We start from the raw sequence: 25,876 nt of genomic DNA on the forward strand, positions 1-25,876 counted from the left end.
GGTAGCCCATAGGCCGTAGTAACTCTCCTTGAAAACCGCTTTTCGATATGTGACCCCGTTTGACCTCGGCAGGTCAAAAGGTGCAAATACACGATACTCAATACGTCGCAGCCCGGATTCAGCCCAGATTCGGGACACCTCCGATCAAGCTGAAACTCGCACACAATGTAGGCCATGACATGCCCAATCCACAGTCCAAGTCATTCGGTGGCACTCCCAGCCGTTTGACCAACAGAGGTCAGCAAAGGTCACGTGGCCCAAATTTGCACAGCAGATTGTGGCCCACCCAGTAGAGCTAGAGCGCTAAAAATGGCACCAATCGACTCGCCAGCATCTAATCTTACTTTCCCAACCCTCATTTGACCTCTCAAGGTCATGCGATGACCTAAGGTCATTTGTGGGCTATGTCGAAAATACACTTGCACAGCAGTTTTCGAGTAGATGGATTGACCGAATTCCAAATCAAAGCACATCATCAGGTAGCCCATAGGCCGTAGTAACTTTCCTTGAAAACTGCTTTTCGATATGTGACCCCGTTTGACCTCGGCAGGTCAAAATGTGCAAATAAACGACACTCAATACGTCCCAGCCCGGATTCAGCCCAGTTTCGGGACACCTCCGATCAAGCTGAAACTCGCACACAATGTAGGCCATAACATGCCCAATCCACAGTCCAAGTCATTCGGTGGCACTCCAAGCCGTTTGACCTAGAGAGGTCAGCAAAGGTCACGTAGCCCAAATTTGCACAGCAGATTGTGGCCCACCCAGTAGAGTTAGAGCGCTAAAAATGGCACCAATCGACTCGCCAGCATCTAATCTTACTTTCCCAACCCTCATTTGACCTCTCAAGGTCATGCGATGACCTAAGGTCATTTGTGGGCTATGTCGAAAATACACTTGCACAGCAGTTTTTCGAGTAGATGGATTGACCGAATTCCAAATCAAAGCACATCATCGGGAAGCCCATAGGCCGTAGTAACTTTCCTTAAAAACCGCTTTTCGATATGTGACCCCGTTTGACCTCGGCAGGTCAAAATGTGCAAATACACGACACTCAATACGTCGCAGCCCGGATTCAGCCCAGATTCGGGACACCTCCGATCAAGCTGAAGCTCGCACACAATGTAGGCCATGACATGCCCAATCCACAGTCCAAGTCATTCGGTGGCACTCCCAGCCGTTTGACCTACAGAGTTCAGCAAAGGTCACGTGGCCCAAATTTGCACAGCAGATTGTGGCCCACCCAGTAGAGCTAGAGCGCTAAAAATGGCACCAATCGACTCGCCAGCATCTTATCTTACTTTCCCAACCCTCATTTGACCTCTCAAGGTCATGCGATGACCTAAGGTCTGAGGTCATTTGTGGGCTATGTCGAAAATACACTTGCACAGCAGTTTTCGAGTAGATGGATTGACCGAATTCCAAATCAAAGCACATCATCGGGTAGCCCATAGGCCGTAGTAACTTTCCTTAAAAACCGCTTTTCGATATGTGACGCCGTTTGACCTCGGCAGGTCAAAATGTGCAAATAAACGACACTCAATACGTCGCAGCCCGGATTCAGCCCAGATTCGGGACACCTCCGATCAAGCTGAAACTCGCACACAATGTAGGCCATAACATGCCCAATCCACAGTCCAAGTCATTCGGTGGCACTCCCAGCCGTTTGACCTAGAGAGGTCAGCAAAGGTCACGTGGCCCAAATTTGCACAGCAGATTGTGGCCCACCCAGTAGAGCTAGAGCGCTAAAAATGGCACCAATCGACTCGTCAGCATCTAATCTTACTTTCCCAACACTCATTTGACCTCTCAAGGTCATGCGATGACCTAAGGTCACTTGTGGGCTATGTCGAAAATACACTTGCACAGCAGTTTTCGAGTAGATGGATTGACCGAATTCCAAATCAAAGCACATCATCGGGTAGCCCATTGGCCGTAGTAACTCTCCTTAAAAACCGCTTTTCGATATGTGACCCCGTTTGACCTCGGCAGGTCAAAATGTGCAAATAAACGACACTCAATACGTCGCAGCCCGGATTCAGCCCAGATTCGGGACACCTCTGATCAAGCTGAAACTCGCACACAATGTAGGCCATGACATGCCCAATCCACAGTCCAAGTCATTTGGTGGCACTCCCAGCCGTTTGACCTAGAGAGGTCAGCAAAGGTCACGTGGCCCAAATTTGCACAGCAGATTGTGGCCCACCCAGTAGAGCTAGAGCGCTAAAAATGGCACCAATCGACTCGCCAGCATCTAATCTTACTTTCCCAACACTCATTTGACCTCTCAAGGTCATGCGATGACCTAAGGTCATTTGTGGGCTATGTCGAAAATACACTTGGACAGCAGTTTTCGAGTAGATGGATTGACCGAATTCCAAATCAAAGCACATCATCAGGTAGCCCATAGGCCGTAGTAACTTTCCTTAAAAACCGCTTTTCGATATGTGACCCCGTTTGACCTCGGCAGGTCAAAATGTGCAAATAAACGACACTCAATACGTCCCAGCCCGGATTCAGCCCAGTTTCGGGACACCTCCGATCAAGCTGAAACTCGCACACAATGTAGGCCATAACATGCCCAATCCACAGTCCAAGTCATTCGGTGGCACTCCAAGCCGTTTGACCTAGAGAGGTCAGCAAAGGTCACGTAGCCCAAATTTGCACAGCAGATTGTGGCCCACCCAGTAGAGTTAGAGCGCTAAAAATGGCACCAATCGACTCGCCAGCATCTAATCTTACTTTCCCAACACTCATTTGACCTCTCAAGGTCATGCGATGACCTAAGGTCATTTGTGGGCTATGTCGAAAATACACTTGCACAGCAGTTTTCGAGTAGATGGATTGACCGAATTCCAAATCAAAGCACATCATCGGGTAGCCCATAGGCCGTAGTAACTTTCCTTAATAACCGCTTTTCGATATGTGACCCCGTTTGACCTCGGCAGGTCAAAATGTGCAAATACACAACACTCAATACGTCGCAGCCCGGATTCAGCCCAGATTCGGGACACCTCCGATCAAGCTGAAACTCGCACACAATGTAGGCCATGACATGCCCAATCCACAGTCCAAGTCATTTGGTGGCACTCCCAGCCGTTTGACCTAGAGAGTTCAGCAAAGGTCACGTGGCCCAAATTTGCACAGCAGATTGTGGCCCACCCAGTAGAGCTAGAGCGCTAAAAATGGCACCAATCGACTCGCCAGCATCTAATCTTACTTTCCCAACCCTCATTTGACCTCTCAAGGTCATGCGATGACCTAAGGTCATTTGTGGGCTATGTCGAAAATACACTTGCACAGCAGTTTTCGAGTAGATGGATTGACCGAATTCCAAATCAAAGCACATCATCGGGTAGCCCATTGGCCGTAGTAACTTTCCTTAAAAACCGCTTTTCGATATGTGACCCCGTTTGACCTCGGCAGGTCAAAATGTGCAAATAAACGACACTCAATACGTCGCAGCCCGGATTCAGCCCAGATTCGGGACACCTCCGATCAAGCTGAAACTCGCACACAATGTAGGCCATGACATGCCCAATCCACAGTCCAAGTCATTTGGTGGCACTCCCAGCCGTTTGACCTACAGAGGTCAGCAAAGGTCACGTGGCCCAAATTTGCACAGCAGATTGTGGCCCACCCAGTAGAGCTAGAGCGCTAAAAATGGCACCAATCGACGCGCCAGCATCTAATCTTACTTTCCCAACCCTCATTTGACCTCTCAAGGTCATGCGATGACCTAAGGTCATTTGTGGGCTATGTCGAAAATACACTTGCACAGCAGTTTTCGAGTAGATGGATTGACCGAATTCCAAATCAAAGCACATCATCAGGTAGCCCATAGGCCGTAGTAACTTTCCTTAAAAACCGCTTTTCGATATGTGACCCCGTTTGACCTCGGCAGGTCAAAATGTGCAAATAAACGACAATCAATACGTCCCAGCCCGGATTCAGCCCAGTTTCGGGACACCTCCGATCAAGCTGAAACTCGCACACAATGTAGGCCATAACATGCCCAATCTACAGTCCAAGTCATTCGGTGGCACTCCAAGCCGTTTGACCTAGAGAGGTCAGCAAAGGTCACGTAGCCCAAATTTGCACAGCAGATTGTGGCCCACCCAGTAGAGTTAGAGCGCTAAAAATGGCACCAATCGACTCGCCAGCATCTAATCTTACTTTCCCAATACTCATTTGACCTCTCAAGGTCATGCGATGACCTAAGGTCATTTGTGGGCTATATCGAAAATACACTTGCACAGCAGTTTTCGAGTAGATGGATTGACCGAATTCCAAATCAAAGCACATCATCGGGTAGCCCATAGGCCGTAGTAACTTTCCTTAATAACCGCTTTTCGATATGTGACCCCGTTTGACCTCGGCAGGTCAAAATGTGCAAATACACAACACTCAATACGTCGCAGCCCGGATTCAGCCCAGATTCGGGACACCTCCGATCAAGCTGAAACTCGCACACAATGTAGGCCATGACATGCCCAATCCACAGTCCAAGTCATTCGGTGGCACTCCCAGCCGTTTGACCTAGAGAGGTCAGCAAAGGTCACGTGGCCCAAATTTGCACAGCAGATTGTGGCCCACCCAGTAGAGCTAGAGCGCTAAAAATGGCACCAATCGACTCGCCAGCATCTAATCTTACTTTCCCAACACTCATTTGACCTCTCAAGGTCATGCGATGACCTAAGGTCATTTGTGGGCTATGTCGAAAATACACTTGGACAGCAGTTTTCGAGTAGATGGATTGACCGAATTCCAAATCAAAGCACATCATCAGGTAGCCCATAGGCCGTAGTAACTTTCCTTAAAAACCGCTTTTCGATATGTGACCCCGTTTGACCTCGGCAGGTCAAAATGTGCAAATAAACGACACTCAATACGTCGCAGCCCGGATTCAGCCCAGATTCGGGACACCTCCGATCAAGCTGAAACTCGCACACAATGTAGGCCATGACATGCCCAATCCACAGTCCAAGTCATTTGGTGGCACTCCCAGCCGTTTGACCTAGAGAGTTCAGCAAAGGTCACGTGGCCCAAATTTGCACAGCAGATTGTGGCCCACCCAGTAGAGCTAGAGCGCTAAAAATGGCACCAATCGACTCGCCAGCATCTAATCTTACTTTCCCAACCCTCATTTGACCTCTCAAGGTCATGCGATGACCTAAGGTCATTTGTGGGCTATGTCGAAAATACACTTGCACAGCAGTTTTCGAGTAGATGGATTGACCGAATTCCAAATCAAAGCACATCATCGGGTAGCCCATTGGCCGTAGTAACTTTCCTTAAAAACCGCTTTTCGATATGTGACCCCGTTTGACCTCGGCAGGTCAAAATGTGCAAATAAACGACACTCAATACGTCGCAGCCCGGATTCAGCCCAGATTCGGGACACCTCCGATCAAGCTGAAACTCGCACACAATGTAGGCCATGACATGCCCAATCCACAGTCCAAGTCATTTGGTGGCACTCCCAGCCGTTTGACCTACAGAGGTCAGCAAAGGTCACGTGGCCCAAATTTGCACAGCAGATTGTGGCCCACCCAGTAGAGCTAGAGCGCTAAAAATGGCACCAATCGACGCGCCAGCATCTAATCTTACTTTCCCAACCCTCATTTGACCTCTCAAGGTCATGCGATGACCTAAGGTCATTTGTGGGCTATGTCGAAAATACACTTGCACAGCAGTTTTCGAGTAGATGGATTGACCGAATTCCAAATCAAAGCACATCATCAGGTAGCCCATAGGCCGTAGTAACTTTCCTTAAAAACCGCTTTTCGATATGTGACCCCGTTTGACCTCGGCAGTTCAAAATGTGCAAATAAACGACAATCAATACGTCCCAGCCCGGATTCAGCCCAGTTTCGGGACACCTCCGATCAAGCTGAAACTCGCACACAATGTAGGCCATAACATGCCCAATCCACAGTCCAAGTCATTCGGTGGCACTCCAAGCCGTTTGACCTAGAGAGGTCAGCAAAGGTCACGTAGCCCAAATTTGCACAGCAGATTGTGGCCCACCCAGTAGAGTTAGAGCGCTAAAAATGGCACCAATCGACTCGCCAGCATCTAATCTTACTTTCCCAACACTCATTTGACCTCTCAAGGTCATGCGATGACCTAAGGTCATTTGTGGGCTATATCGAAAATACACTTGCACAGCAGTTTTCGAGTAGATGGATTGACCGAATTCCAAATCAAAGCACATCATCGGGTAGCCCATAGGCCGTAGTAACTTTCCTTAATAACCGCTTTTCGATATGTGACCCCGTTTGACCTCGGCAGGTCAAAATGTGCAAATACACAACACTCAATACGTCGCAGCCCGGATTCAGCCCAGATTCGGGACACCTCCGATCAAGCTGAAACTCGCACACAATGTAGGCCATGACATGCCCAATCCACAGTCCAAGTCATTTGGTGGCACTCCCAGCCGTTTGACCTAGAGAGGTCAGCAAAGGTCACGTGGCCCAAATTTGCACAGCAGATTGTGGCCCACCCAGTAGAGCTAGAACGCTAAAAATGGCACCAATCGACTCGCCAGCATCTAATCTTACTTTCCCAACCCTCATTTGACCTCTCAAGGTCATGCGATGACCTAAGGTCATTTGTGGGCTATGTCGAAAATACACTTGCACAGCAGTTTTCGAGTAGATGGATTGACCGAATTCCAAATCAAAGCACATCATCAGGTAGCCCATAGGCCGTAGTAACTTTCCTTAAAAACCGCTTTTCGATATGTGACCCCGTTTGACCTCGGCAGGTCAAAATGTGCAAATAAACGACACTCAATACGTCCCAGCCCGGATTCAGCCCAGATTCGGGACACCTCCGATCAAGCTGAAACTCGCACACAATGTAGGCCATAACATGCCCAATCCACAGTCCAAGTCATTCGGTGGCACTCCAAGCCGTTTGACCTAGAGAGGTCAGCAAAGGTCACGTGGCCCAAATTTGCACAGCAGATTGTGGCCCAACCAGTAGAGCTAGAGCGCTAAAAATGGCACCAATCGACTCGCCAGCATCTAATCTTACTTTCTCAACCCTCATTTGACCTCTCAAGGTCATGAGGTCAGCTCAAGGTCAGCTTGATCGGAGGTGTCCCGAATCTGGGCTGAATCCGGGCTGCGACGTATTGAGTGTCGTTTATTTGCACATTTTGACCTGCCGAGGTCAAACGGGGTCACATATTGAAAAGCGGTTTTTAAGGAAAGTTATTACGGCCTATGGGCCGTAATAATGATGATGTGCTTTGGTTTGGAATTCGGTCAATCCATCTACTCGAAAACTGCTGTGCAAGTGTATTTTCGACATAGCCCACAAATGACCTTAGGTCATCGCATGACCTTGAGAGGTCAAATGAGTGTTGGGAAAGTAAGATTAGATGCTGGCGAGTCGAATGGTGCCATTTTTAGCGCTCTAGCTCTACTGGGTGGGCCACAATCTGCTGTGCAAATTTGGGCCACGTGACCTTTGCTGACCTCTGTAGGTCAAACGGCTGGGAGTGCCACCGAATGACTTGGACTGTGGATTGGGCATGTCATGGCCTACATTGTGTGCGAGTTTCAGCTTGATCGGAGGTGTCCCGAATCTGGGCTGAATCCGGGCTGCGACGTATTGAGTGTCGTTTATTTGCACATTTTGACCTGCCGAGGTCAAACGGGGTCACATATCGAAAAGCGGTTTTTAAGGAAAGTTACTACGGTCTGTGGGCTACCCGATGATGTGCTTTGATTTGGAATTCGGTCAATCCATCTACTCGAAAACTGCTGTGCAAGTGTATTTTCGACATAGCCCACAAATGACCTTAGGTCATCGCATGACCTTGAGAGGTCAAATGAGGGTTGGGAAAGTAAGATTAGATGCTGGCGAGTCGATTGGTGCCATTTTTAGCGCTCTAGCTCTACTGGGTGGGCCACAATCTGGTGTGCAAATTTTGGCCACGTGACCTTTGCTGACCTCTGTAGGTCAAACGGCTGGGAGTGCCACCGAATGACTTGGACTGTGGATTGCGCATGTCATGGCCTACATTGTGTGCGAGTTTCAGCTTGATCGGAGGTGTCCCGAATCTGGGCTGAATTCCGGCTGCGACGTATTGAGTGTCGTTTGTTTGCACATTTTGACCTGCCGAGGTCAAACGGGGTCACATATCGAAAAGCGGTTTTTAAAGAAAGTTACTACGGCCTATGAGCTTCCCGATGATGTGCTTTGGTTTGGAATTCGGTCAATCCATCTACTCGAAAACTGCTGTGGAAATGTATTTTCGACATAGCCCACAAATGACCTTAGGTCATCGCATGACCTTGAGAAGTTAAATGAGTGTTGGGAAAGTAAGATTAGATGCTGGCGAGTCGATTGGTGCCATTTTTAGCGCTCTAGCACTACTGGGTGGGCCACAATCTGCTGTGCAAATTTGGGCCACGTGACCTTTGCTGACCTCTCTAGGTCAAACGGCTGAGAGTGCCACCGAATGACTTGGACTGTGGATTGGGCATGTCATGGCCTACATTGTGTGCGAGTTTCAGCTTGCTCGGAGGTGTCCCGAATCTGTGCTGAATTCGGGCTGCGACGTATTGAGTGTCGTTTGTTTGCACATTTTGACCTGCCGAGGTCAAACGGGGTCACATATCGAAAAGCGGTTTTAAGGAAAGTTACTACGGCCTATGAGCTACCCGATGATGTGCTTTGTTTTGGAATTCGGTCAATCCATCTACTCGAAAACTCCTGTGCAATTGTATTTTCGACATAGCCCACAAATGACCTTAGGTCATCGCATGACCTTGAGAGGTCAAATGAGTGTTGGGAAAGTAAGATTAGATGCTGGCGAGTCGATTGGTGCCATTTTTAGCGCTCTAGCTCTACTGGGTGGGCCACAATCTGCTGTGCAAATTTGGGCCACGTGACCTTTGCTGACCTCTATAGGTCAAACGGCTGGGAGTGCCACCGAATGACTTGGACTGTGGATTGGGCATGTCATGGCCTACATTGTGTGCGAGTTTCAGCTTGATCGGAGGTGTCCCGAATCTGGGCTGAATCCGGGCTGGGACGTATTGAGTGTCGTTTCTTTGCACATTTTGACCTGCCGAGGTCAAACGGGGTCACATATCGAAAAGCGGTTTTTAAGGAAAGTTACTACGGCGTATGGGCTACCCGATGATGTGCTTTGATTTGGAATTCGGTCAATCCATCTACTCGAAAACTGCTGTGCAAGTGTATTTTCGACATAGCCCACAAATGACCTTAGGTCATCGCATGACCTTGAGAGGTCAAATGAGGGTTGGGAAAGTAAGATTAGATGCTGGCGAGTCGATTGGTGCCATTTTTAGCGCTCTAGCTCTACTGGGTGGGCCACAATCTGCTGTGCAAATTTGGGCCACGTGACCTTTGCTGACCTCTGTAGGTCAAACGGCTGGGAGTGCCACCGAATGACTTGGACTGTGGATTGGGCATGTCATGGCCTACATTGTGTGCGAGTTTCAGCTTGATCAGAGGTGTCCCGAATCTGGGCTGAATCCGGGCTGCGACGTATTGAGTGTCGTTTATTTGCACATTTTGACCTGCCGAGGTCAAACGGGGTCACATATCGAAAAGCGGTTTTTAAGGAAAGTTATTACGGCCTATGGGCTACCCGATGATGTGCTTTGGTTTGGAATTCGGTCAATCCATCTACTCGAAAACTGCTGTGCAAGTGTATTTTCGACATAGCCCACAAATGACCTTAGGTCATCGCATGACCTTGAGAGGTCAAATGAGTGTTGGGAATGTAAGATTAGATGCTGGCGAGTCGATTGGGGCCATTTTTAGCGCTCTAGCTCTACTGGGTGGGACACAATCTGCTGTGCAAATTTGGGCCACGTGACCTTTGCTGACCTCTGTAGGTCAAACGGCTGGGAGTGCCACCGAATGACTTGGACTGTGGATTGGGCATGTCATGGCCTACATTGTGTGCGAGTTTCAGCTTGATCGGAGGTGTCCCGAATCTGGGCTGAATCCGGGCTGCGACGTATTGAGTGTCGTTTATTTGCACATTTTGACCTGCCGAGGTCAAACGGAGTCACATATCGAAAAGCGGTTTTTAAGGAAAGTTTTTACGGCCTGTGGGCTACCCGATGATGTGCTTTGATTTGGAATTCGGTCAATCCATCTACTCGTAAACTGTTGTGCAAGTGTATTTTCGACATAGCCCACAAATGACCTTAGGTCATCCCATGACCTTGAGAGGTCAAATGAGTGTTGGGAAAGTAAGATTAGATGCTGGCGAGTCGATTGGTGCCATTTTTAGCGCTCTAGCTCTACTGGGTGGGCCACAATCTGCTGTGCAAATTTGGGCCACATGACCTTTGCGGACCTCTGTAGGTCAAACGGCTGGGAGTGCCACCGAATGACTTGGACTGTGGATTGGGCATGTCATGGCCTACATTGTGTGCAAGTTTTAGCTTGATCGGAGGTTTCCCGAATCTGGGCTGAATCCGGGCTGCGACGTATTGAGTGTCGTTTATTTGCACATTTTGACCTGCCGAGGTCAAACGGGGTCACATATCGAAAAGCGGTTTTTAAGGAAAGTTACTACGGCCTATGGGCTACCCGATGATGTGCTTTGATTTGGAATTCGGTCAATCCATCTACTCAAAAACTGCTGTGCAAGTGTATTTTCGACATAGCCCACAAATGACCTTAGGTCATCGCATGACCTTGAGAGGTCAAATGAGGGTTGGGAAAGTAAGATAAGATGCTGGCGAGTCGATTGGTGCCATTTTTAGCGCTCTAGCTCTACTGGGTGGGCCACAATCTGCTGTGCAAATTTGGGCCACGTGACCTTTGCTGACCTCTGTAGGTCAAACGGCTGGGAGTGCCACCGAATGACTTGGACTGTGGATTGGGCATGTCATGGCCTACATTGTGTGCGAGTTTCAGCTTGATCGGAGGTGTCCCGAATCTGGGCTGAATCCGGGCTGCGACGTATTGAGTGTCGTTTGTTTGCACATTTTGACCTGCCGAGGTCAAACGGGGTCACATATCGAAAAGCGGTTTTTAAGGAAAGTTACTACGGCCTATGAGCTTCCCGATGATGTGCTTTGCTTTGGAATTCGGTCAATCCATCTACTCGAAAACTGCTGTGGAAGTGTATTTTCGACATAGCCCACAAATGACCTTAGGTAATCGCATGACCTTGAGAAGTTAAATGAGTGTTGGGAAAGTAAGATTAGATGCTGGCGAGTCGATTGGTGCCAGTTTTAGCGCTCTAGCACTACTGGGTGGGCCACAATCTGCTGTGCAAATTTGGGCCACGTGACCTTTGCTGACCTCTCTAGGTCAAACGGCTGAGAGTGCCACCGAATGACTTGGACTGTGGATTGGGCATGTCATGGCCTACATTGTGTGCGAGTTTCAGCTTGCTCGGAGGTGTCCCGAATCTGGGCTGAATTCGGGCTGCGACGTATTGAGTGTCGTTTGTTTGCACATTTTGACCTGCCGAGGTCAAACGGGGTCACATATCGAAAAGCGGTTTTAAGGAAAATTACTACGGCCTATGAGCTACCCGATGATGTGCTTTGTTTTGGAATTCGGTCAATCCATCTACTCGAAAACTGCTGTGCAATTGTATTTTCGACATAGCCCACAAATGACCTTAGGTCATCGCATGACCTTGAGAGGTCAAATGAGTGTTGGGAAAGTAAGATTAGATGCTGGCGAGTCGATTGGTGCCATTTTTAGCGCTCTAGCTCTACTGGGTGGGCCACAATCTGCTGTGCAAATTTGGGCCACGTGACCTTTGCTGACCTCTGTAGGTCCAACGGCTGAGAGTGCCACCGAATGACTTGGACTGTGGATTGGGCATGTCATGGCCTACATTGTGTGCGAGTTTCAGCTTGATCAGAGGTGTCCCGAATCTGGGCTGAATCCGGGCTGCGACGTATTGAGTGTCGTTTATTTGCACATTTTGACCTGCCGAGGTCAAACGGGGTCACATATCGAAAAGCGGTTTTTAAGGAAAGTTATTACGGCCTATGGGCTACCCGATGATGTGCTTTGGTTTGGAATTCGGTCAATCCATCTACTCGAAAACTGCTGTGCAAGTGTATTTTCGACATAGCCCACAAATGACCTTAGGTCATCGCATGACCTTGAGAGGTCAAATGAGTGTTGGGAAAGTAAGATTAGATGCTGGCGAGTCGATTGGTGCCATTTTTAGCGCTCTAGCTCTACTGGGTGGGACACAATCTGCTGTGCAAATTTGGGCCACGTGACCTTTGCTGACCTCTGTAGGTCAAACGGCTGGGAGTGCCACCAAATGACTCGGACTGTGGATTAGGCATGTCATGGCCTACATTGTGTGCGAGTTTCAGCTTGATCAGAGGTGTCCCGAATCTGGGCTGAATCTGGGCTGCGACGTATTGAGTGTCGTTTATTTGCATATTTTGACCTGCCGAGGTCAAACGGGGTCACATATCGAAAAGCAGTTTTTAAGGAAAGTTTTTACGGCCTGTGGGCTACCCGATGATGTGCTTTGATTTGGAATCCGGTCAATCCATCTACTCGAAAACTGCTGTGCAAGTGTATTTTCGACATAGCCCACAAATGACCTTAGGTCATCGCATGACCTTGAGAGGTCAAATGAGTGTTGGGAAAGTAAGATTAGATGCTGGCGAGTCGATTGGGGCCATTTTTAGCGCTCTAGCTCTACTGGGTGGGCCACAATCTGCTGTGCAAATTTGGGCCACGTGACCTTTGCTGACCTCTCTAGGTCAAACGGCTGGGAGTGCCACCGAATGACTTGGACTGTGGATTGGGCATGTCATGGCCTACGTTGTGTGCGAGTTTCAGCTTGATCGGAGGTGTCCCGAATCTGGGCTGAATCCGGGCTGCGACGTATTGAGTGTCGTTTATTTGCACATTTTGACCTGCCGAGGTCAAACGGGGTCACATATCGAAAAGCGGTTTTTAAGGAAAGTTTTTACGGCCTGTGGGCTACCCGATGATGTGCTTTGATTTGGAATTCGGTCAATCCATCTACTCGTAAACTTCTGTGCAAGTGTATTTTCGACATAGCCCACAAATGACCTTAGGTCATCCCATGACCTTGAGAGGTCAAATGAGTGTTGGGAAAGTAAGATTAGATGCTGGCGAGTCGATTGGTGCCATTTTTAGCGCTCTAGCTCTACTGGGTGGGCCACAATCTGCTGTGCAAATTTGGGCCACATGACCTTTGCGGACCTCTGTAGGTCAAACGGCTGGGAGTGCCACCGAATGACTTGGACTGTGGATTGGGCATGTCATGGCCTACATTGTGTGCAAGTTTTAGCTTGATCGGAGGTTTCCCGAATCTGGGCTGAATCCGGGCTGCGACGTATTGAGTGTCGTTTATTTGCACATTTTAACCTGCCGAGGTCAAACGGGGTCACATATCGAAAAGCGGTTTTTAAGGAAAGTTACTACGGCCTATGGGCTACCCGATGATGTGCTTTGATTTGGAATTCGGTCAATCCATCTACTCAAAAACTGCTGTGCAATTGTATTTTCGACATAGCCCACAAATGACCTTAGGTCATCGCATGACCTTGAGAGGTCAAATGAGGGTTGGGAAAGTAAGATTAGATGCTGGCGAGTCGATTGGTGCCATTTTTAGCGCTCTAGCTCTACTGGGTGGGCCACAATCTGCTGTGCAAATTTGGGCCACGTGACCTTTGCTGACCTCTGTAGGTCAAACGGCTGGGAGTGCCACCGAATGACTTGGACTGTGGATTGGGCATGTCATGGCCTACATTGTGTGCGAGTTTCAGCTTGATCGGAGGTGTCCCGAATCTGGGCTGAATCCGGGCTGCGACGTATTGAGTGTCGTTTATTTGCACATTTTGACCTGCCGAGGTCAAACGGGGTCACATATCGAAAAGCAGTTTTTAAGGAACGTTACTACGGCCTATTGGCTACCCGATGATGTGCTTTGATTTGGAATTCGGTCAATCCATCTACTCGAAAACTGCTGTGCAAGTGTATTTTCGACATAGCCCACAAATGACCTTAGGTCATCGCATGACCTTGAGAGGTCAAATGAGGGTTGGGAAAGTAAGATTAGATGCTGGCGAGTCGATTGGTGCCATTTTTAGCGCTCTAGCTCTACTGGGTGGGCCACAATCTGCTGTGCAAATTTGGGCCACGTGACCTTTGCTGACCTCTGTAGGTCAAACGGCTGGGAGTGCCACCGAATGACTTGGACTGTGGATTGGGCATGTCATGGCCTACATTGTGTGCGAGTTTCAGCTTGATCGGAGGTGTCCCGAATCTGGGCTGAATCCGGGCTGAATCTGGGCTGAATATGGGCTGTCTTGACGGACATCCCTGGATTATTGGGTATCCACATAGATATACACAAGGCCCTAAATACAAGGTTGCACGGACTTATTTCTACTAAACCTACCAGAATATAGTTTCACGGTTGATTATTTAAATAATTATTCAATCAAAATTTCTTTATTATTATCTCGTAATCATTTATAAGCAATTTTATAAATCAACTTTCAATTTGCTTGCCTTTTACTAGCAAAATAACTTTTCTAGTATTGGGTCAACATAGTGGTGTAGCAGTAGGAAGGGTTACGGACAAAAGTATGTATTGCTAAAGTACGTAGGACAAAAGTACGTAAGCAAAAGTACGTAGGATTAGAGTACGTATCGCAGAAGTACGTACAGTATAAAGTACGTATGGACAAAAGTACGTCAGGGACAAAAGTACGTATCGCAGAAGTACGTACAATATAAAGTACGTATGGACAAAAGTACGTCAAGGATAAAAGTACGTATCGCAGAAGTACGTACAGTATAAAGTACGTATGGACAAAAGTACGTCAGGGACAAAAGTACGTATCGCAGAAGTACGTAGGGTATAAGGTACACTACGTATGGACAAAAGTACGTCAGGGACAAAAGTACGTATCGCAGAAGTACGTAGGGTATAAAGTACGTATGGACAAAAGTACGTCACGGACAAAAGTACGTATAGCTAATGTACGTTGGGTAAAAGTACGTATGGACAAAAGTACGTCACGGACAAAAGTACGTATCGCAGAAGTACGTAGGGTATAAAGTACGTATGGACAAAAAAGTACGTCACGTAGGTACAAAAGCCTACGTATAGCAAATGTACGTAGAGTATAAAGTAGGGTAGCCTTGAGCAAGACGCCCCAGATAATTTATTTTGCTACATAGGTACCTACTTTTGTCTCACACGACCTGGAAGGCCAAATTTGTGCTCAGTGTGTTCTTTGGACATTTTACTTTTAATTCCACCCCTCAAATTCATTCACTTTGGTCGGACTCCCAACTAGGAAGTGCTTTGTGAAGCAACTGCAAATGGGGCATTTTGCCCCAAACCCAGGGCAAAACGCCCCACGGCCTGAGGCAAGAAGCCCCATACACTAGATTAACCCTCGCGGGCCCGGGGGGCGTTTTCGCCCCCCCCCCCCTCCGGCGAATATTTGCGATAGCTCCCGAACGTTTATAGGGATAGGAAAGCGAAACTTTCAGTACCGTTTATCCCATCAATTTGACATCTTCTGAAGTAAAAAATTTGGACCTAGCCCTATTGATGACGTCACAAAGTCGATTTTTCTAGACCCCTGCACGGCAAACTTCGGTGTCACAGACGCGAATTTCAAATAGCTGCTAAAAATAGAGTTTTAGAGATAAAGACAAATTACGAGCACGGTTGTGTAGCATTTGACCTAGAGAAAAATACAAAAATAGTTTAAGTAACCTGAGGTCAGAGGTCAGGTCAACGACCCAGAGCTGTGGTTTTAGTTTTTTCGCAAATAACTTCGACAAAAATGGTCCTAGAGCTACGGCAGTGGTACCATCGCATTTGCCTTGTCAAGCCGCGTCGAATAATATATATTTTGTTTGGAAAAGGACAAGTTTTATGCTGACCTCATGTGACCTCTAATGACCTTTGGTTGACCTCGACACACCAAAAGTCGTGTATGATGGATTCCTACCCGCTGATCACGTATCTGGCATCTCTTTTCCTCTAAGCCTTTATTTAGAGCCTCCGGATGGCAAAATTGTCTTATTTATTATTACTAACTTGAATCAGCGAAATAGCCTCTAGCAAGGACTCTCTTCTGTGACCTTGACCTTTGAGCAGCCTTGTATCGTAAGATGAACCACAAATAGGGACCTGATAAGCCTCAAAACATTTCAAAACATCTTGGAAGTTGACACGCAAGATGTACGAAAAAGTGCAAAGTTTGAGGTCAATTTTGAGCATGACCTTGACCTTGACCTTTGATGTTGACGATGACGCACATTTTCGGAATTCTCAGATGATTCTCTTCTTTCGTTTGACACCCAATTTTGCCGGTTTTATGCATCCTGCCGTCCTCTAGAACGCTCACTTTGAGATCACTCACAATATGTGCCGGTTTTTGCCTTTGACCTTGACCTCTGACCTTGAAAATTGACCTGAGGTAAAAAATTTTGGGTGCTTTAGAATCGTCTTGTAAGGAACTTTCGTTTGGTATCTCTTTTGTTTACGTATCTCTCTTATTTACGGAGTTAGACAGGGGGCGAAAAACGCCCCTCCCCGGGCTGCGGTGGTTGGAATTACCCCCCGGGCCCGGCCGGGTTAACAGAAGAGAGGATCTTTCCCCAGAACCCTGCCAGTTCCGAGAAACATCGGTGAGGCGTTTTACCTCGGCGGGGCGACTTGCCCCGGTCTACCCTACGTGTGGACAAAAGTACGTCACGGACAAAAGTACGTACATATAGCAAATGTAAGTAGGGTATTAAGTACGTACTAGAGCACTTCATGGGCCGGATAAATCCGTTATCCACGGATAAATCCGCGGACCGGATAGGATTGGATTCTAAATTTGTTAAAAAAGAACGGATATGGGCGGGCCGGATTTGGGAATTGAAGGTTGAACCCGGATCAAAACGGATCAAACTTTTAACATTCAACATTGAAGTTAAAAATTAACCTAATGTGTTAAGCGGCAGCAGAGGTTTGATTAAAGTAATAGGCATCATTTTATGATACTCACTTGTCACAAGACTTGTATGGCTGTCTGGTCCCTTAGATTGAATTTGTTAGTCCATTTTTGGGTGAAACCAGTTATTGGTGAAACGGATTATTACGGATATTTTTTGGAAGTTTGGCTGCAATACAGGCCATGGGTGGGCCGGATTCTGATATTCAAAGAAAGGCGGATAATGGGCGGATCTGGATATGACTTGCCGGATATGGGCCGGGCCGGATCCTAAAAAGCCTATCCGTGAAGTGCTCTAGTACGTACCCCACCCTTGGGTTAAGTTGATCAATGTGTAATACCTTTCTTATTCTTTATTTAATGAGCATTTGTTACAAGGCATAGCAAAATTTCTCGATGAGTAAATGGGCGAAATGGACAAAGCTATATTATTTGGTATATGAATTTATCATGAGTTCCCTGTAGTATGGCAACAGAGCAGCAATAAAGAAAAAGTGGCTCAACTTTCACTACTATACCCTACTTCTAGCTTACGTACTTTATACACTACGTACTTTGGCATACGAACCGTACGTACTTTTGGCATACGTACTTTTTACACTACGTACTTTTGCATACGAACTTTTGCGTACGAACATTTGCGTACGTACTTTTGGCATACGTACTTTATACACTACGTACTTTTGTATACGTACTTTTGCGTACGAACATTTGCGTACGTACTTTTGCCATACGTACATTTTACACTACGTGCTTTTGCATACGTACTTTTGCGTACGAACATTTGCGTACGTACTTTTGGCATACGTACTTTATGCACTACGTACTTTTTCATGCGTACTTTTGCGTACGAACATTTGCGTACGTACTTTTAACATACGTACTTTATGCACTACGTACTTTTGCATACGTACTTTTGCGTACGAGCATTTGCGTACGTACTTTTGGCATACGAACTTTATCGCCTACGTATATTTGCGTACGAACATTTGCATACGTACTTTTGTCCTACGTACTTTAGCGATACGTACTTTAGTCCTAAAATCCAGTAGGACCCACATCTGGCAAAACCCCAATGCCTACATACAGCAGAAAAGCAGCCACCAGGTGTCGCCACAGTCGCCACTTGGTCGCCACACAGATGTCGCGCGCGTCGCCAATCGCCACACTACCGATTTCCATAAGGACGCATATGTACGGATATGTATAGGAAAGTCGCCCTTAAGGATTACGCTTACATCCTTTGCTTATGAGGTCGGTGGTTGGAAATTGGGAGGTGCTCAGCTATTTTCGACCACGGATATGCCTTTATCACATGATGAGGAACATGCTGATAAGCGTTTTATGCGTCATAACAGCACAAAAGTATTTTTAATCATTTTTCAAATATAGCCGTTCTGCCGTATCTTTCAGTGCAAGGTGCCGTCGGTCATCCCCGACGTGACGTCACGCAGGGAATTTGCCAGATTTTCCTACTAGACTTCGACACCCCCTGGATATACAGACATATCTATGGGTATCTCCCTGCTCGCCACCTACTGGACGAAATGAGCACTTTTAGTTCTGTGCTCACAGGTGACAGGATAATCGCACAGCTAGAAGTTTTTCAACGGTGGCGTAGACCTATGTTGCTGATAATAATTTCAATATCCACTTGAATTAAACGTTTTCAATTTATGAAAATTAATGCTCGACACATCGTGTTCTCAACGTAGCCTAGAATTTCAACAAACGTTGAACGAGTGGTAGAAATGCAGCAGAAGTTGGACGCGACTATTGAGGATCCATTGTCAAAGAAGAAAATTGTCCCGTAGGCCCGCCATGTTTGTTTACATACAGTTGTTAGAGACGTGCGAAGTTTCCCCAAGGCTTCATGGAACAAGTATAGGGATTTACGATACAGGGTCTTGAATCGAGAATTGTTGTGGGGTTCCAGACGAGCTTAAAACTGCTGTAAACGAGGTGAGTAGGCATTGATCTATATTCTGTAAGCTTGAGCTCTACCAAATCAGTGACGAGACGCGATGTTTCAAGCAAGATCAAGATACCTACCTCAACCTATAAGAAACAAGAAACCTATCTATAAGGTTTCGCAGATACCTATAAGGTTTCAAGTTTGTGAATGAGATATAGATGCTAATTAGGTCGAATTGTTACTTTCATCTCTTGTTACATGGGCTGATGTCGTTCACAAAAAAAATGCCAGCTTTCTCCTTCAATTATAGCGCATAGCATATGTACAGCCTCGGAATCGTTCGCTTAGCTGCAAAGCTAAAAAAGGGCGATTGCGTGGCAGTGCGATTATAACGCTTTTTAAGTTTCCCGACTAGCTCAAGCTATGCGACCTTGTTACCGACATGTCAATATGGAGGCAAGTTGAGGGAGGTATCTGCATATTTTGCTCTGTCGAGCGTTGGTCGAGACGTGATTATATATCTTATATTCACATTACTCATTAGGTACACTGTGATTATACCTATCGAGGCAGTTATGGAAAAATGAACGGCTTATGGTGTTAACTGTGAAGACCTAGCAATATTCATTTGCCCCATCTTTTGTCTGCAGACGATTTCGGTCGTTTGTCAGGGTTTAATTTAGAACTTGGAGGAGCCTCAACAGCGAGGCTATTGCAGTTCAGCGCCAACTACTGCGGCCAAACAATGAGCATGACGTCGCGAATGGCATTATATTTACATCGGTTATCTTGACGTATTTTGTGGGTGTTTCGCGATAGGAGCTCTGCACCCGTCAGTGACGAGGGTCGAGGATATACGGGATATACCTGCAGACAATATATTCCTCGGGATTCATGGAATCGCCCAAAGTTGTGCCATGAAAGGTCGACAATGCATAAGTTTAATCGTTTTTCGTAAGATTTATTGGGTGTGGTTGCGTTCAGATGACACCACGCGAATGTGTCAGTCTTCAAGAAGTCCGCCGCCTCGCAGTGAAGCACCATACCGTCATTTAGTCGAAGTTAACCGTACATTCCTGCGGTGTGCATAAGTACAAAAACATTTTAGGTAGCAAGATAAATCCCAGGAACTTGGTGACCACCATAACGTGCGTCTGAATATCATGCAGCACTGGCTCTGCAAGACGACCTGACAGGCGGTGACCGACGCTCCGTCTCCATTTTCAGCCACGAGACCTCGCTTCTCGCCGACCATGAGGGAGTACAGGCTGGCGACGTACGCCCGGCTGACGTCGGCAGAGGCGTGGGACGACTGCGGCACGGCCGCCGGCCAGCAGCCGCTGAAGCTCAGCCTGCTGGAGGTGGGCTTCCTGGTCATCTCGGCCGGCTCGCGCGAGCTGGAGGCTCTCAGCATCAGCTCTGACCAGCAGGCCTTCCGTGCCGTCTACCGCGACAAGCACGTGCTCTTCCTGCAGCGGATCGGCGACCAGTTTCGCCGCTTTCGGGTGAAGTTCGTGCACAGGAGAGAGGCGGCCGACTGCGTTTACCAGATCTCGAAGAAGATCCGCGTCAGGGACGGCGGGCGGCTGGATGTGGCGCGGAAGGAGTCCGCCGGCGGCGGTGACGAGGGCGGAGAGGTGGTGGTGCTGCGGGGAGACGTGGCTCTCGGGGAGCTGGCGGCGGCCGTTCTGGAGCCGCAGACGTCCCAGCTGCCGGCGGCCTACTCCGCCACCGCGGCCAGCATGTCCACTGAGGAGATGGAGGAGGCCATCCGACTGCACATCATGGACGCCTCGTTTCCCGGCTTTGTCGAGACGGTGGAGCAGCTCATTCGACAGATGGCGGCTTCATGAAGCGCTAACTGTCGCTGCAAGCTTATATATCATACTTGGTTTTCTTTCATACGGTTTCACAATAAAAGTGTTTTAAATTAAACCGTTTTTATGACAAAGGACAATGCTCCCGAGCTATTTAACAAATTCTTACATAGGTATGCATTGCGAAAATATTGAATTAGTTATATGTAGCAGACGACACTTTGTTAGTGCGTCTGAAATGCGCCATTCATCGACATTATTCTAGGACGAACGAATTTCAGGAGTGCAGACACGCGCTTAAACTTTGTCTTTGGACAAACAGTTTGGTTCGTGGTGATCCCGTGTTGCGAAATCACACATGCCTGACACTCGTATAATTACGACGGGAAAGACTGATTAGTGATTACCCACATGAGTTAAATCTTAAATTCAATCTCGCAATACCAGCATAATTCCCACGCAATACAATGAAAGAAGATATGTGATGCATTGCACGCCCATAAGTCCGTCTCATATTACCATAGCCAGTCGAGTCTTCGTTATCTCGAATGTCTACTTGAGCTACTGACATGATACGATTTTTTTCGCCGAATGGCCCGCAGAATGCGAAATGCGGTACCTAACTAAAGCGATTTCACACTATGATTAATTACATCCACGATGTTGACATAAAGCTCTCCTCTCAACTAGGTGTAACGTACAACCGTAACCATGGGCGACGACAAAAAGGAGAAAAAGAAGAAAGAGAAGAAGGAAAAGAAAGAGAAAAAGGAGAAGAAGGAGAAAAAGAAGAAGGATGATGGAGATGCTGAAGGCAAAGAGCACAAACACAAGAAGGAGAAGAAGCACAAGAACAAGGACATCGGTGATGAGGAGGTGGTGGAGGGCGGTGAAGAGGCGCCCGACGACCCGCGCAAGAGGGGCCGCGAGGAGGACCGCCGCTACTCGGTCATGGTCCAGGGCACCGAGGAGGTCGACGACGGGCCCGGCATGGCCTACATGGCCTACGTCGTTATGGACGACCTCGCCGACAAACTCAAATTGCTCGACTACGAGCGCGACTTTTGCCGCTCGCTCAAGATGAAGCCGCTAAACCGGCACTACTTTGTGTTCTCGTTCAATGTGGGCGAGCAGTTTTACATTTTCACCTCGCTGGTGGCGTGGCTGCTGCGCAAGATCGGCCGCTCCATGGAGCAGCCGCAGGAGTCGGACGACCCGAACGTCACCGTCTCCACCATCCTGGAGCACTGCCGACAGCTGGAGATGCACGTCGACTTTCCGCCCAGCAAGCTGAAGCAGGGCTGCGGCGAGCAGGTGATCTACGTGGCCGACCGGCTGGCCGACCTGGCCATGACGGCGCGCAACTTCCAGTGGAAGAAGCCTCAGGTGCCGCAGCCGGGCGAGGCGGACGAGGAGGAGGACGAGGCCGAGATCACCACCGAAAAGGTGGCCGAGGAGTCCTCCTCGTCAGAGGAGGAGGAGGAGGAGGGCGCCGTCCTCAACCTGGAGGACCTCAAGAACCTCTCCATCCAGGGCCTGAACCTGCAGCTGGACGTGCAGAAGCCGGACGAGATTCTCGAGTCGACCACCAACACGGAGGAGTGGCGGCTGGAGATGGAGCGTGTGTTGCCGCAGCTGCGCGTCCAGATCGACTCGGACACGCGCGACTGGCGCAACCACCTGGACCAGATGCACCAGTACCGGCGCGCCATAGACGACTCGCTGAGCGACACGCAGGCGTTGCTCGACAAACTGCACACAGAGGTCAGCGGCACGCTGGACAAAATCACCAACAGGGAAAAGTACCTCAACTCGCAGATGGAGCGCACACTCGGTGACTTCAAACTACTCATCGAGGATCGCCTCAGGTATGTCGAGACAAAGCGATAAACTGTCCAATTTTCGTTTCAAGTTCAAAATTTTGAAAACGTTCTGGTGTCCTTAAATTTCGTAAATTCCTATTGACTTTTTTCATAAGTAAATAAAGAAATATTCAAATATAATTTTATTCATAGTCGCCCAATTATAAATTATCGCTGATTCTGATAATGTTTGGCGTAAAAATACCGTTACATAAACTGTCAACTACTCACACGAAACCTTGACCCGCAGTCCGTTGACTCATCTGCTCCGTGCCCTGTGACCTCCCGACAAGGGCTGCGCGCCACAGAACACCTGTTCCGTGCCCTGTGCATGGGACCCAGTACATGTGTCTCGTGTCCTGTTCCCTCAGTACATGTGTCTCGTGCCCTCTGACCCGTACCCCCGTCTCCCAGCTCGCAGGAGCAGTACAAGTCGGTGAGCGGCGGCGTGGTGGAGCGCTCTCGGCAGCTGGCGCAGCTCACCGACGAGCTGGAGTCGGTCAAACAGGAGCTCGAGGAGCGCGGCACCAGCATGACCGACGGCACGCCGCTGGTCAACATACGGAAGGCGCTCAACCGCGTCAAACAGGAGGTGCAGGGCATGGACGTGCGTATCGGCGTGGTGGAGCACACGCTGCTGCAGTACCGGCTGCGCGACAAGGAGGCCCTCCAGCAGGAGGCCAACGTTCAGTTCACCGCCAACAGCATCGGAATGTACTGAGGCGGGGTGGAGCCGGGAGGTGGGGTGGAACTGCGGCCGTGGCTCAGTGGCGAGCTTCCGTGGAAAGGCCAGATGACTGTGTGTCTGGTCCACAGAAACATATAAAGTGACATTTGACTGCAAAATGAATACCCGGGAGTCGGGACCAATGGAAACATTCCGGCTGTGAGTTAAGAAGTGGGATGCTGCCGGTTAGTTTTAAGTGGCTGAGTTCCGTTGATGTTTTGGCGTTCCGACAGCGATGGATGGGGCGGTCAGTCTAGCCTGTGATCGGCGCTTCCTCTAACTGGCCGCGGGGCGGGGGCGGTGTTTTGGATTCGGAGCGGGCCGGGTCACCGGCGGCCAATACCAACAGCCGCCGCTGGCAGTCCGGTCCTCAGGTCCGGCTGAGTGTTTACCACACTGCTGCAGGGCCCGCGCGGTGAACACAGGATATCGCATCCGGTACACACAGCACAGAGACGAGAAGCGGGTCATTAATGAGTGCCGCTGTATCGGATAAGGTCCCAACCGTTCGTGCGTGACACTAACGGTTCATACTGCCGCTACCCGTGCCATTACCGGTCGGCCAAGTGCCAAAATTTGTGCTGTGATTGAAATGTGTGCCAGACTGTGTGATATGTATCGGTGGAATGTGTATGTGCTGTTTTGCCGGTAGTTACAGCTGTCATGATTTGGCGAACTCAGAGATGTGCCATCATTGACAGGCCGTTTGGTTTAGTCGGCAGTTGTGTTTACTCTTTGCGTCATTTGTTCGCGACATTGTATTGCATGTTGCGTTCGTTACATTGTATCATTATCGTTATTGCGCCATATTGTATGCCATTACGCCTCAGATTGGGACGGCAGTTTCATGCCCAATACAGCTGTCATCTTCCGGATGATTCAGGCAATACTCTACTGGTCCTCTTGAGTTGCACGAGCGCTCGTGATTTGTTATACGCTGACGGGAGTCGAGAGTAGTCACTGACAGTGGTGACGATGGAGGCATGGTTATTTTGGTGATCCATCAGTTGTAAAATCCACCCAACGCTCAGATATTACAGTTTTCCTATCCGGATGGGTCTGATGAAGAACCGAATAAGCCAAAAATGCCCTTCATGAGTGCGTTTATTTAGGACGTCGTAACTAAATATAAAAACTGATCGATCGAAAGTTCAGCTATAATAAGCCGCTGTCCCCTCGAAGGTCGTCTTTTTCGCCGCCCTCCGTCGGCACCCGCTCCCCTCCCCCCACCCCTTCCCGGGAAGTTCACTTTTATCACCAACCCTCTGACAGTCGGGCCGCCGTCCCTTCTCATTCTGCTGACAGGCTGCCCTGCCCCTCCCTCTCAACCAGTTCAGGGCCAGACAGTACCGTCTTCCACCGCCAGTACGGGAACAAACCCTACACTCTCGGACCCCATTGGTCACCGTTCCGTGCTTATATCCTCAGGAAACTGAAATCCTTCTCCTCCACGCCACAACCCCCTCCGGGCTGGACAGGCAACTTTATCTCATGCGGGCTGCTCCCTTGGAGCGGCACCGCTGCTCCCGAGGGAGCGCACCCCGTAGCCGGGTGCAGTGAGTGCCTTGGGGCTGGGTGGCCTGTCCTCTGGACGGGCTCAGCCCCGGCGACTCACTAGGATGCCTGCCCAGACCAATGTCTCCCCCTATATCCTATCATCCTCCCGGCTCTGAAATGGTCTCATTGGACCGAAAGATCATCGTTATCCGATGATCTACCTAATACAATACCGGTGACTCCGATCATGCAAAAAGGGCCTAACCCAACAACAACAACAAAAAAAAACATTGGTGTGTGTTCACCTGGTCCACCCTCCCACCAGTCCCACCAACTACATCTGGACGAAACAAACCCACTCCCACTCTCCCTTTATACCTAAGGCTAAACTGACGAAAAAACCTAACTACTCACTATAACCACCTGGCGAACGAACCCAGTACCCGGCCTCTGGCCACGAGCTCACGCGCGATCCCATCCTCCCCTAACAAGTGAAGAGCGATCCCACCCTCCCCGATCAGCTGACGGCCAGACGCGACCCTGACCCGGCCCCCGGTGTCTGACCTGACGGGACGGGGACGGCGACTGAGGACGTCTTGGCAGCCACCCCGTCCGCGGGCTGTGTCACCGCGCGGCGCACCAACGGCCGACGACCGACCGTGCAGGAGCAGCGGCGACGCCAGATCGTGGGGAGTTTGGTGATTGTGATAGTGAGATATCGGGCTTAGTCCCAGGGGTTAAAGCCAGTCCATATTGATATGGCAATAGCTCGCCAGAGCCTTCTTTCATTTGTCGTGTACAATAACTTTCAGGAGAAACTTTCAGTAGCCTTGGCTTCAGCAATTGAACACCTTGTGTCCATGGGAAAACTTGGTCGGCCGGCCGGACGCCAGAAAGACGTCATTTTCGGTCAATATCGATGCAAAAAAAGGTTCTACGCCAATCATTGTTATGAAGTGAACATAATTTTCAGCATCACATTGGTAATGGTTCCTACACGAGGATTAACGTGGGATAAAACGAGCTACCTAATTTTTCTTTCAGATTTTCGATAGAATGAAAATTTT

The 25,876-nt window shown here is 48.8% G+C and overlaps 2 protein-coding genes across 5 annotated transcripts; both read left to right on the forward strand.

Annotated features, from left to right (window-relative positions):
- Positions 1-18,534: 18,534 nt before the first annotated feature.
- On the forward strand, positions 18,535-24,206 carry LOC122389754 (intraflagellar transport protein 57 homolog). 4 transcript variants are annotated; one of them, XM_043382078.1, is made up of 3 exons: positions 18,535-18,603; positions 21,414-22,591; positions 23,000-24,206. In XM_043382078.1, the coding sequence occupies exons 2-3, from the start codon at positions 21,435-21,437 to the stop codon at positions 23,304-23,306; spliced, it is 1,464 nt and encodes a 487-aa protein (XP_043238013.1). In that variant the 5' UTR covers positions 18,535-18,603; positions 21,414-21,434; the 3' UTR covers positions 23,307-24,206. The 4 variants fall into 4 exon arrangements, with proteins under 4 accessions (XP_043238013.1, XP_043238011.1, XP_043238014.1 ...); XM_043382076.1 differs by having other exon boundaries at positions 18,542-18,953; XM_043382079.1 differs by lacking the exon at positions 18,535-18,603 and adding an exon at positions 18,778-18,953 and having other exon boundaries at positions 20,134-22,591.
- LOC122389750 (meiotic recombination protein REC114-like) lies at positions 20,160-20,759 on the forward strand. Its single transcript, XM_043382074.1, has one exon. The coding sequence runs from the start codon at positions 20,160-20,162 to the stop codon at positions 20,757-20,759; it is 600 nt and encodes a 199-aa protein (XP_043238009.1).
- Positions 24,207-25,876: the final 1,670 nt, after the last annotated feature.

This window comes from Amphibalanus amphitrite, unplaced genomic scaffold, assembly GCF_019059575.1.
Source record: "Amphibalanus amphitrite isolate SeventyFive unplaced genomic scaffold, NRLGWU_Aamphi_draft 000370F_arrow, whole genome shotgun sequence".
Classification (NCBI taxonomy): Eukaryota; Metazoa; Arthropoda; class Thecostraca; order Balanomorpha; family Balanidae; genus Amphibalanus; species Amphibalanus amphitrite.